Source organism: Halichoeres trimaculatus, unplaced genomic scaffold (genome assembly GCF_033239565.1).
Source record: "Halichoeres trimaculatus isolate MK-OKI-2021-1 unplaced genomic scaffold, fHalTri1.1 fHalTri1_scaffold_21, whole genome shotgun sequence".
Taxonomy (NCBI): Eukaryota; Metazoa; Chordata; class Actinopteri; order Labriformes; family Labridae; genus Halichoeres; species Halichoeres trimaculatus.
The window spans coordinates 23,863,680-23,876,587 of NW_027437199.1; the positions used below are offsets into that span (position 1 = coordinate 23,863,680).

Genomic DNA, 12,908 nt, shown 5'->3' on the forward strand with positions numbered 1-12,908 from the left:
TCGGGGGTGTCTGAGCATGAAACTCAACAAACAGACAGTAAGTCAGAGGGTGCAGAGTGTTGTAGAATAAAATGGCTCGAACACATGGTGATGATGAGGACACACTGACCGGGTGAGTTCCGCTTGTTTTAGATTATAATCCTATACCAAAAAACTTTCAGCTTTTTCTATCATCTTTGATTTCCTTAAATTCGATAGCATGGACTCTGTGGAGACTTTTCATGTCCCTTCACTGACTCTCCGCGGCCTCTCCATGGACACCCGAGGAGCGCACTACAGGGATGCACTTCGGTTCGGGCTGTCTCTCCGCCTTGACACTGCATACATCGACAACATGCATGGCCAGAGGATGCCCTATAGACAGCTGACATATTTCCCCTTCCACGGCCCTCTTGGTGTTTGTGAATACACCTTCGAGCCCGCGTTCATCCGTAAAAGGAACGAAAGAGAGCGGCACCGAGTGCGCTGCGTAAACGAGGGTTACGCTCGGCTCAGAGAGCACCTGCCGCTGGAGTTTGCGGACAAACGGCTTAGCAAAGTGGAGACTCTGAGGGCTGCTATTGACTACATAAAACATCTGAATAACCTGCTTGATGTAAATGTGTCCGGGATGGAGGTGACGCTTGGCGCCGCGCGTCTGTTCGCGCAGCAGCCGCAGAAGACAGAGTGCGGCGGGGACGGAAAATGAAAAAGTCACTGCACCGACTTTGGGAAAATTGTAGACAAGGTTAGTTTCTCTTACTCTGACTATGCCTGTCTGTCATCTGCACTACATTTTATACTGAAATGTAAAACGTCCCAAAATGATTAAATTTCCTCTGTAAGATTTTTACTGCATTAAAAAAGATCTGGGAGTGAAATGTTAAACTACCAAAGTGAAATCATTTAAATGAGAAGTGGATGAAGACTGAATGTAGTCTAATGGTTTGATTATTCTGATGTAAATATTTCATATTTTCACTGGAAATAACAGATTTTTCCTGATGTAATCCAGCAAAAAGCTTCCATTGATGTTCAAGGTTTACTGCAAAATGTTCTCAAGAGTCTTTTTCACAAGGATAATTTACAAACCATGTCACAGAGTTATAGGCATTATAGGCATTTGGCCTATCTTACTGAATGAGTCAGAATTTAAAAACAGCCCCTTCCAAAACCTTGGATATGATCAGAATAATGTTTTTTTTCTTTTTTCTGTATATAAAATTTATTCATATGTGTCCCAAAAATGGTTTTTACTTTGGTCAAATATTTCTAAGGCAGTAAAGGACAGTGTAAAGTGTATGGTCTACAGTGTTGAGTGATTATTGATGTTCAGACATCTTTTTCTTTCAAAAATCTGCACATCTGGTGACATCTGTATGCCATCCACATTTTCTGTATATTTGTTTTAGATTTGTTTTAGTGCATTTCTGTTCATCTGTGTTATAACTAAATGTTTAAACTACTACCACCAAGGACATCAGATTAAAATCAGATCAGATTGCTTCTGATGGCATGTTTTTTTTTTTTTTATCTGATCTTTTTTTCTTCACGAGTAGAGACTCATTTATGTAAAGATTCAATAACTGTGGCTCAGTGGGTTGTTTCCCATTTAGGAGGTTAGTGGTTTGACCAGAAGTACCACTTCTGATTTTATGACAGTGTGAGAGAAAATACCTGAATACCACCTGGAGCTCATAGGAATGGTGCTCTCAAACTGATTTTTATAGAACTAGTTAGAATAAATGAATAAATAATACATATATCTGTGCGTTCTGAATAATATTTTAGGTTGCATGAAAGAAAACAGATCAGCAGAGTTCTTAACAGAAAAGCTTCCTTAATCACCAAGCATCATTTTTTCAACATGGAAGAAGCTCAACACTTTACATGAATTGCCTGATGCTGATTATTGTTTTAAAGATTTGATAGATGACTTTTAAAGCTTCCAATGGACTTCTTCTAAACTAATAAGACCTTCTGACTTTCTGAGAGCAGGCTGAGGCACAAAGGAGGCGTTGATGCACTAACTTGTGTTATTTCACAAATTAGTCTCTCAGCCTGTATGGAATATCTCAGATTGTCTTTGATACTTTGGAAACATTAAAAATCTTGTCTTTATGCTTTTTAACCCGTGTTCATTTGTTCTATTGATATTCAATTGTGAACCAAAAAACAAAACATCGAGAAACGGTTCTTTTTCTGTTTTTTCCTTCCAAAATGAAAACAAATGAAAATCTTTTTATTTTTCAATATTCCATTTGATAACATAGATAAAGGGAAATGAATTCACAGGGTGATTTCGATTTTATTGTTTCAATTCCCCAGTCATGGTGACCCGGAAGTTGTTGCTTCTTTGTCAACAGATTGTAGATAATGGGGTGCGTCTCAAAGTGATAATTGTTCTCGGAGGAGAAAGGAGAGGATAGAAAAGACTGATCAGAGAAGCTATGATCAGGGAAACATGAGAGCTGGCTGAAAATACTGTACACAACCATCATGAAATCAATATAACAGAGGATTAATACTGAAAACCAAGATCTAATGAATAATATCTTCCTGAGAAACAATAAACTGGGGTTGAGGAAAAGATCACAGGGAACAGCCAGGCAGGGCCAGTGGAGGTGGATTACCAGGGAGAGGCAGCAGGCCTTGATTGTGGTCTCCAAGGCTTTCACACACTCTCTTGTCATGCTTTTGAAACCACAGCTCTTTTTTTTTTCAGATGCTCTTTTGGGCTTCCCGTCTCAAAATGAGCAGGTTCTCCACTCTGCCTGCACAGTCACGCTCGTCAGCCCCTCAGCTTGTCAAAATTGTCCACAACCAGACTCCGGCGTTCACGAGGCGCGTTACAGGCGTGAGGCGCATTTAAATTCATAGGTTCGCATCCGGTTTGGCCATGGCATAAAACACACAATCGAATGCTTCATGAACAGTTTGTAACCCTTGGGCAAGCACATAGATTTTTGGGAAAATTACTTCTTTGCTATTTTCTTATGTATCTAGGCTTTAAAAACCACACTTCAAGATTTTTTTTCTCCTAAATATGATCCTCATTTTCAAATTTACACTCTATTTCTTCCGGGATATGTTGTGTGTTAAAGGGTATATACTATACTTTACTATACTATACGATACTTCTATATATCAAAATTATCAACACCATCAATCAAAATAAACAGTGAAAGGGAAATGGCCACCTACTGCATAAAAACTCCTTTATTAGGGATGTCTTGTTTATTGGCTCTCATTTTCATGTATTTCTATGTAATAATTCAAAATCAGTGTTGCTCCCAAATTGAACAGGTTGATACCCTAGACGTGTGATTGACTTTGAGTTATATTGGGACAATTACACAATTATTTGTTCCATACATTTCTTGAGCAGTATATATATATATATATATATATATATATATATATATATATATATATATATATATATATATATATATATATATAAATTGATGTAGGAGACAACTCCTGCCCCCCACATCAAGAGGCCACAAAAAAAACAGCCAAGATTAGCTCAGCACAGGCAGCCAACCACCCTGTGAGCTTTGTTAAGGGGTGTGTACCATAAGTTTTCATTCTACCAAAACTGTCTCTTTTTTTCCAGTTGTTGATATAAGTTTGTTGCAGGTTTTTGTAGGACTGCAAAAAACTTATCTGGTATGTTTCTATGAATCTGTTTCATTCAAACTGCAGGAAGGAGCCAGCCTCACTACACTTTTGGATAAAGTTGATGCAAGTCAGCCCTCCCTTCTCTGCATCAGTAAAGAAGAAAATCCAGAGGTTCTTTATTGCTCTTGACAAAAAAGCAACCCAGTGCAATGCTCAGACATCAGTTGCTGCATGAATTGATGAGCCTTTGAACCTTTGATAAATAATATTCTGATGAAAATAAAAGCATACATTGTTACATATTGTAACACAAGAATGTGTTTTAAATTACATTGTGATGCACATGTTTAAAAATCATTGGTTTTCTAACTTCTACAGAGTTAATCTGAGTATCTTGATTTTGCTGTGTAGGCTGGCTGCCATCATGGAATTTGATAGAAATTCATCAATATAGTTTGGAATGCTGGCATGAAGACACAATTGAATGAATGATACAGGGGCTGCACGGTGGCACAACGGTTAGCAAGAAGGTCACCAGTTCGATTCCCAGCTTGGCCGGTGGGCCTTTCTGTGTGGAGTTTGCATGTTCTCCCTCTGCATGCGTGGGTTCCCTCCGGGTCCTTCAGTTTCCTCCCACAGTCCAAAAACATGCTCACCAGGCTAATTGATCACCCTAAAATTGTCCGTTGGTGTGAGCGTGTGTGAATGGCTGACTGTCTCTGTGTCAGCCCTGCAATTGACTGGAGACCAGTCCAGGGTGTACCCCGCCTCTCGCCCAATGACAGCTGGGATAGGCTCCAGCTACCCTCGACCCTGAACAGGATAAGTGGTTCGAAAATGAATGAATGATACAGGGATGCCTTTTTAATTATCATATTGATTCTGTCCCTCTGCTGATGCCTACCACATTTTTATCGCATGGCTCTGAAAAAAGAAACACTCTCAGTCCTCTGACCCGATGGATTGAGAAAGTTTTGTTTTTAAAAAAGAAACGAAGATGATCCTCTTGTTTCATTTAAAGCTATTTGGCTGTGAACACTATGATAAAGCCTAGAGTGTCGTTCTGCGGAGATTATAACTCTCTGTTTTCAGTTACCTGAGGGCTTCTCAAAGACCACCTGTCTTAGGAAGTTATTTTTCCTTCCTTCATGAAGGGCTCAGCCTCCCTTGAACACCCCTCTTCCTCCTCCTCCTCCTCCATCTCCTCTGAACCCTGTTTCTGTGTTTGCACGCCCCACCTCCTCTGCTGACCTGCACGGAAACAGCCTGACTGATATCCAGTCATACCAAGAATACAGACCAGAGGAGACCAAAGCAAACCTGATATTGTAAAAAGAGTAAAGAGACTGTGGAGAGCAGCTGAGTGCCGCCTCAGTCGACCATGCTGGTATGGAAGAATGGCTTTGACAGCCACAGAGCATCACACGCTCATATAACAGCAGGCATTTGGCTGTGCAGTTTGTGGATTAGAGATGATAATTAGCCGGATGCTGGTACCTGGGGCTGATGGTTCAGTGGCTCTGTAAAGATAGAGAACATGAAACTACTTAAAGAAAAACATCCTCCATAATGGATGTTTTCTTTTCTCATGCACACAGACTGATTCCTATCTGATCCCTGCACAGATTTCATGCAGGGAGTCTTCTGCTTACTGGAAAAGCTGCTGCAGAAGTAGGGATGGAATCTGTCTTGAATACAGAAAAGAACTTGACAGTTTTTTATTAGTCTGATAGATATTTCTGGATTGCATCATTCAAAGAAAAATTAGAATCTCAGCTCTGCTTTAAACTCTGGAAAAACATGCAGTTGGATGTGGAGGTAAAATTTGTTTCAGGATGATATTTTGTTTTTGCAGATATAATCTGTATAAATTTTGTAAATGTAGTTCTCTCCATGTATGGCAAGTGCAATTTAAAAAAATAACATATCCTGCAAACATGTAAGATGACTTGATGTTATAAAGTTTATCAGCTGTAGTGAGATCAGCGGAGGACCACCAGGAGAGGCTGCAGGGACGTGTCAGGACAGAGAGAGCCCACATTCAGGGCTGGAAACAGAATGACTGTCAGTAACACATTATGATGGTGGAGTGTCTTCTGCATACAGGAGAATCTATCTATCTATCTATCTATCTATCTATCTATCTATCTATCTATCTATCTATCTATCTATCTATCTATATTACATTAATTCACACATACATACATACATACATACATACATACACATGGTGGTAACAGTAATGTGGAGACAATGCTGTGCTATGAAACATTTTGTAATATAATGACATTTTCTGAACTGGTGGTGTTTATATCTACTGAAATAACTTACTACAAGTCGCATTTTAGCAACTTGGGGAACAGTCTCTGACTGATATGCAAACATTTTTATTGATATATACAAACAGTAAATCACTTTGAAAAATTTAGGTCCAAAGTTAAAGCATGAAATCAGAGGAGTGGGTGTGTCTTGTTACATTACCAGAAAACCGAACAACCTGTCAGACAAGTATCTGAGGGAGGTGAAAAAACAAATCTGATGGACAGTTTCTACAAGGCTTCTGTAAAACTGGTCTGCAAAAACACACAGAAGCAGAATGCATGTTCACAGGGATTTATTTATCTAAATACATATTTACAATCTGAATAAAGTTCACATGTACAGAGCATGTGTTGATCTGTACCTATAGAAAAGCATCAGTGTGTCTGTAAGTCCCTGAGCTGCTCCAGAAGAGTGTCTTTCTCCAGCTCTAACAGAGCGATCTGACGGTTCTTGTTGCTCACTTCCTGTCATATGATACAGTATAAACAACTGTAAATAAGAAGTTTGAAACTGGAGGAAATGACATGTTATCACTGAACTTTGCTTATTTATTACCTTTGTTAGTACTGTGTTGTGCCACCGGAGGTCGCTCTCTGCCACTGCGTCAGTCAGAGAGGGGTTGCTACAGGTGACATTAGGCTCACTCATCACAGTGCCCAGAGAGCCATTTACCCGCTGAATACAGGACCTGAGGAAGCAGGACTGAGCCTGAGGACACAGAGAGGAGAGGTGTTACAGACGGCTGGCTCTTAAAGACCCTTAAAAAGAGGTAAAAGGTCAAACCATAGACTGTACAAAACATGGACATAGACTCCCTGACGTCACCCGTCTGTTTCTGAAATGGAAAATGAAGCACATTGGCTATAGCGGCCATACTGGTAGTGGCAAGGGCTTTGCCTACAGCTATGGGGAGCCTATCAGTCACATGACCTGAGCTGTGCCTCTGATTGGGCGAGCTCAAGGTCTTCAGAGGATACTCTGAACTGCTGAGTTAGAAAAAAAATTCAGCCCCTGTACAGTGTGTGCTGATAGTTAAATTAGCAATTCAGACAGTAGACGTTTTTGAACCAGTCTGTTAATAGGGTAATTTCTTCTTTAAAAACTGCTTTCTTGGCTTGGTTTTTATGTGACTTCCTGTACCCCTGGAGCCAGCCTCAAGCGGACACTCGAGAAACAGCAGATTTTAGCACTTCCGCATTGTCTCATATTCTTAGACCGGAGGATGCCGCTTGGGTCATACCCAGTCCTCAGTGTACCTCTCTTGATCCCTCCTTGCTGAGTCCGACCCCACTCGTGGGCTTGATCTTGTCCTGTCTGGATCTGTTCTTCTCCAGCTGCTGCAGGTACCAGAGATGAGCCTTCTCCAGGACCTCCAGACCCGAGCACAGGGCGTCTTTCTCCCTCTCCAGATCCTTCAGACGCTTAATCTGTTAAGAGAGACACTCAGCTGGGTCAGATTTCCAGGCAGGACAACAAACATAACTGTCACTGACTTTTTCAGCATGCCATACTCCAAAGATTTTGTGCAGTGGTTAAGGGATAAAATACTTTTCATATTGCAGTGAGGAAAACCTGATAACACGCCCATCTGTTAGAGAAGTTGTGCTGAAGTGTTTTAGTCTGTTACTTTAGTAGAGAAAATATAACAAAAAGTCCATGGAGGGCCCTCCATATGGAGAAAATGGGATAAAGTGCTCTTCTGGGTATTTTCCATTGCTAAAACCTTGCATGGTCTCATTTCAGAACCCTTTTAGTAGAGAAAACATGAACACATGAAAGATTCCTCAGAGGCCCTCAGGGTGGTAAAAGTGTGCGATTTCAGTAGATTAACTCTGGGTAGTAAATCAGGATTTCTTCTATTGGAGAAAACATGATAAAATGCGAAGGGGCCTTCAGGATTTCTACAAGTGGAGAAAATGTGAGGAAAAGTTCTTGAGGGAGATGAACGTCAAAGCTTTAAAGCTTTACAAGGAAAGAAAATGTGATAAAGTGCTTTCATTATTCTTACAGATAGTACTTTTTAGATTTCTTTTTGTTGAGAAAACCAGGTGGAGTCTTTTAGGGGTTCTCCCATTATTATTTATAGTATTTTTCACTACTAAAACTTCAACAAGTGTCCTTTTAGGGTTTCTTCTAAAGGAGAAAACATGAAAACATGTTGTAAGTTAGTTCAGTGAAGCAGTGATATGTAGGCCTCTATTTTAGTAGACCAGGCGCAAGCGCAGACGCACCTGCCCTGCGCCGGCCTTTGCCGCGCGGACAGGGCGTGACCGGTGCACTTTGCAAGTTTCCTGCAGTGCCAAGAGAGGCGCAGTCAAGGCACAGAGGAGTGCTGAGGTGCGCGTCCACGCCTCCCTCCACGCAAATGGCAGAGAGGGAGGAGAAAAGCCGTGAGTGGGTTTAACACAGCCGAGCGCTGTTTTCACCAGTCAAATGAGCGCCTCTCCTCGCCTTTAAACGCGCTGCGGCCGTGGAGCAGCGTTTAATTGGTCTGAGTGATCCCCAGCACCGCAGAAACAGTGTGCTGGAAAGACCCGGTAGCGGAGACGATCAGAGCCGCTGTCCCTGCAGCAGGAGAATGGACAGCGGGGCGCATCAGAGGACACGAAGCGCGTCACCGTGTGGGCCAGCTCCCGGGACAGATGTAATCTGTCCCTTTGTCATTAATAGGAGTACAAAATGAAGAGACAGTTACACAGCTGGCTTATCCATTCAGAATACTTTTGATCCACCTGCACTCCTGGTTTGTCATCGCCAAATAGCAGAACCTTTGGTGATGTACTGTAGACCAGTGTAACCCAACCCTGGTCCTGGAGGACCCCTGCCCTGCATGCTTTAGATGTTACCCCACTCCAGCACACCTGATTCAAATGAATGGCTCGTTATCAGGCTCGTTATCAGGCTCGAGCAGAGCTTGATGACGAGCTGTTTGTTAACATAAAAAACAAGAATGTGTGAAGCGGACATACAGGCACCAGGGGAGAGTACGGCAGCATCCCACAGTCCAGCGTCACCCATATTAAGAAAATCATCACTGTTCTGCAGAAAGGTGCAATAACCAAGGTAGGCCAGAGAGAACAGCACATTGGCTATTATTAAGCATATTTCCTTGTTCCCAAAATTGATGGAGGGCTTCGTCCCATTCTAGACTTCAGATGCCTTAATGCATACATGAAGGTCTTGCCCTTTAAAATGCTGCATACAAAAAGCATACTAGTCAGTGAAACCAGGGGAGTGGTTCACCACAATAGGCCTCAAGAATGCTTACTTCCACGTCCCCATTTGTCGGAGCCATTGGTAGTTTCTCTGTTTTGCCTTACAGGGGCAGGCTTACGAGTCCAAAGTCCTTCCATTTGGCCTCTCCCTGCCCCCAAGAGTTTTCATATGTGTGTAGCAGGCGCCCTGGGGCCACTTCAGAGGGCAGGGTTAAAGATAATGTCACACTTGGAGGACTGGTTAGTATGCGCCCCATCCCACAATCAGGCTATACAGGACACAGAGACTGTTTTGGCCCACATTCAGTCCCTCAGCTTCAGAGTCAACTTCAAGAAGAGCAACATCAAGCCACGACAGGAGACTATCTTTTTGAGATTGTGCCTGAACTCTGCCACAATGAGGGCATGTCTTGCCAAGAGGGTGGCGAATATTGCAAGGCCCAGTTGCATTTTTCACCTAGGCAAACGCCTAGCACAAATTCATTTCCAGAGACTGCTTGGGTTAATCTCAGCCACAGTTGTGGTGCTTCCACTGGGGCTTCTCAAGGCTCAACCCCTTCAGTGGTGGCTGAATGCCCTGAAAGTCCACCGACTCCCTTCTCTCTCTGTGTTTCTTCTGTTCTGTGTCGGTTTATTGTTGCTGTCTGCTGTCATGTCCTCATGCTTTCTGTGCCTCTTCGTGCTTCTTGGTTTTCTTGTGAGTTTTAACAATGTTTTGGTTTGTTTCTTTGTTAGAGTTTTGGGGTTTGACTTTTAGGATTTTTGAGTTAAGTTAAAAAAAAACCTTTTTGTTTTATCTGCATTTGAGACCTCCTTTTTTTTTGTTTCCAATGTTCCCTGGATTCCTGACAGGCTGCTTATAGGCAAGTGCTCAAGGATGGGTTGTTGAAATGTTGTTTTGTCCTGCAATGTCTGTTCATTTAATCATTTTCAATCTGATTGCAGCAAACTGGTTGCAAGCTAGTGGGAGAGCTATAGCTTGAAGACACATGCTTCTGACACAAACGTTAAGGTTATATGTGTTGCATGAATGTGGATGCAGAGAGGTGGTGTTAGCTTTTATTTCCTTCATCTTTCTTTTTAATATAAAGCACTTAGTGTTTAATGAAATGTACGAAAGGTTCTACTCAAATGACTAGTTTAAGTTTAGGGTAAAGTTTAAAGTATTCTCACTGAATTTTGTTGATTTTGAGGACAACTTATTGAACAAGTGATTTTCAGATCTGCACCGAAAAAAAAAAAAAATATATATATATATATACACACACACACACATATATATATATATATATATATATATATATATATATATATATATATATATATATATATATTTATATATATATATATATATATATATATATATATAAATATATATATATATATATATATATATATATATATATATATATATATATATATATATATATATATATATATATACAAGAACCAAATTCAGGTGTAACATATCCCAAAGCACAAGGCAAAGTTCGTGTAGACGAGCAGCCAAAACTCAACAAAATGTTTGCATTTCATCCTAAAACTGTTGTTGTGTAGTGTAGGTTTAGGGGCTGTTTACACGACAACAGTTTTAGGGCAAAACGCAAACGTTTTGTTGCGTTTCAGCCTCACACAGAAACAGCATTTCAACCAACCTAAAATGCAAACTTTTGAAAACGGTCTCCAGAGTGGGATTTTTCTGAAACACTGCCAACACCGTCGCCATGTAAACAGTAAGTCAGCGTTTTCAGTGGAAACACTGAAGTCACACTCGGCTTCGCCCAAGCGCATACAACAGGACAACAGAACCGTTACAATAGCTGCGTTTCCACCAAGCAGTACAGGTCGGTTCAGTACGGTTTGGGACGGTTTGGGACAGTAAAGTCTCATCCCGTTTGCGTTTCCACAGCAAACTGTGCCCTCTCATGGTGGGCGGCGTGTAAGCCGGATGCCGGAAGCCACAGCTGGTAAACAATAGCGCGACGCCGTAGCAGCTTACCCCGCTATTAAATCCAACAAAGAAGAAAACGCGACACAGTAAACAAAGAGCACGGATGGAAGACATGCAGCATTTCGTCCTCTGTGATTTTCATGTAACTCTCTGTTACAAAGTGCAATCAAGCTTCATTTCAGAGAAGTCTGTGAGCCGCCAGGAGACATGCAGCCGCTGTCGGGGTAAGTGACAATTCTTCTGACCAATCAACCATCTGCAGTGTGTTGCTCCACCTCCCGAGAGCAGATCGGTTCAGTCTGGCACCCATACGAAAGGGTCCCAAAAAAGTGGGACGGCTCGTCTCAGTTTTTAGGGATCCGTCCCGGGATGAGTCTGTGGAAACACCACTAAAAGCGCACCGTACCGAGACGAACCGACCCGGACTGCTTGGTGGAAACGCGGCTAATCAGCGAATTACCATGTTGTGCTTGTGCTGCTCAAACTGCTGAATTTGCTGACTGTCTTTTAACAAAATGAGCATCTGTTGATCCTCTTCTGCCCTTAGTATTCCCAAAAGCAGCTTCTGGAAAAGACAGTTGTGGCGCCCACTATCGGCCTGGCATGCTTACTACAGCGTTTTTAGTCCTTCAGCGTTTCTGTGGAAACGCAGATTTTTTTCACTAGGTTTCAGTGTATTCAGATGAAACGTTGTCGTGTAAACGGGGCCATAATGTATGTCGAACAGCTCTGGAAAGGCAGCCTGCAGCCTGATGTAAAGCAGGGTGAATTTACATTGCTGCCTGTTGTCTTCCAGAGGCCCCAAAGCTTTGTTTACAGCAGCAGAGCCGATCTACAGAGCAGCAGGAGGCCTTTAGACCTATTGTATGCCCCTAGCTGGAATACATGCAGTTTAAAAGGGCTTACACAGAGCTATCATCAGGTCAGGATTCAGGTGGCTGGTACGACATGCCTCATGTAACATTTCAACCCAAGAGAAATCTTTGATCCTAAGCACTGCTCTCTTATGTAATAATAAACTTACAGTTAAGGGAGAACCATAAACTGGAAGCTGTGAGGAGCAGACCTAATGTGGCAATGACACACTGGGATGATGCATCCAGTTTTTTTTAGAAGTCACATTTAAACCATTAAACTTAGTGTTAAAATGATGTTTCGCTTTAACAATGGATTACAAGGATTTACATCTTAAAGTGTCTCTCCTTTATCAAACAGGATTTTTATCCCTTTAGAACAGCAAACAGCAAACACAGTCACAGTCATGTTCATGATCCTGAAATAGACCACAGAGGACAGCAGGGCTTAAATTCAGGTTATAGATCACACCCAGTGTGTGTGAGAACAGTCAGAGGACAGATTTACACTGACATTCACTCACTGTGCTCAGGTACAGGTGAACCACACACAGCAGCTGATTAAATCATAACCTCTGGGGAAGCACACTCACTCACAAGTTACTGTTTAAGATCACACACTCCTTTTAGCACACACACACACACACACACACACACTTACACACGCACCCATAGGTAGAAGTGCAGAGCGTCCAGGCTGCACAGACTGCTCCTGAGTGGGATGATAACCACGGTGTAAGAGCTGGAGCAGCGACAGGCCATGGAGAGGAGATCAGTCTCTGACAGGTACCACTGCCCCATCCAGCTGGGCGCATGGCAGACCACAAAACACAGCTCCACACAGCTGGGCAAGAGACTCTCTATAACAGCAGAGAGAGAGAGAGAGAGAGGGAGAGAGGGGGGAGGAGGAGCAGCATGATTCACAGGCACAGACAGCATGGTGCCCCCAGGGCGAGGCAATGA

The 12,908-nt window shown here is 42.2% G+C and overlaps 2 protein-coding genes across 2 annotated transcripts; one reads left to right on the plus strand and one right to left on the minus strand.

Annotated features, from left to right (window-relative positions):
- The first annotated feature begins 199 nt into the window (after positions 1 to 199).
- On the plus strand, positions 200 to 688 carry LOC141810948 (achaete-scute homolog 4-like). Its single transcript, XM_074698814.1, has one exon. It carries the CDS (start codon positions 200 to 202, stop codon positions 686 to 688), a length of 489 nt encoding a protein of 162 aa, XP_074554915.1.
- A 5,611-nt stretch (positions 689 to 6,299) lies between these two features.
- Positions 6,300 to 12,707, minus strand: LOC141810280 (suppressor APC domain-containing protein 2). The gene is made up of 4 exons (XM_074697677.1): positions 12,615 to 12,707; positions 7,182 to 7,352; positions 6,481 to 6,633; positions 6,300 to 6,389 (listed from the first exon to the last, which is right to left on the minus strand). Exons 1-4 carry the CDS (start codon positions 12,705 to 12,707, stop codon positions 6,300 to 6,302), a joined length of 507 nt encoding a protein of 168 aa, XP_074553778.1.
- Positions 12,708 to 12,908: the final 201 nt, after the last annotated feature.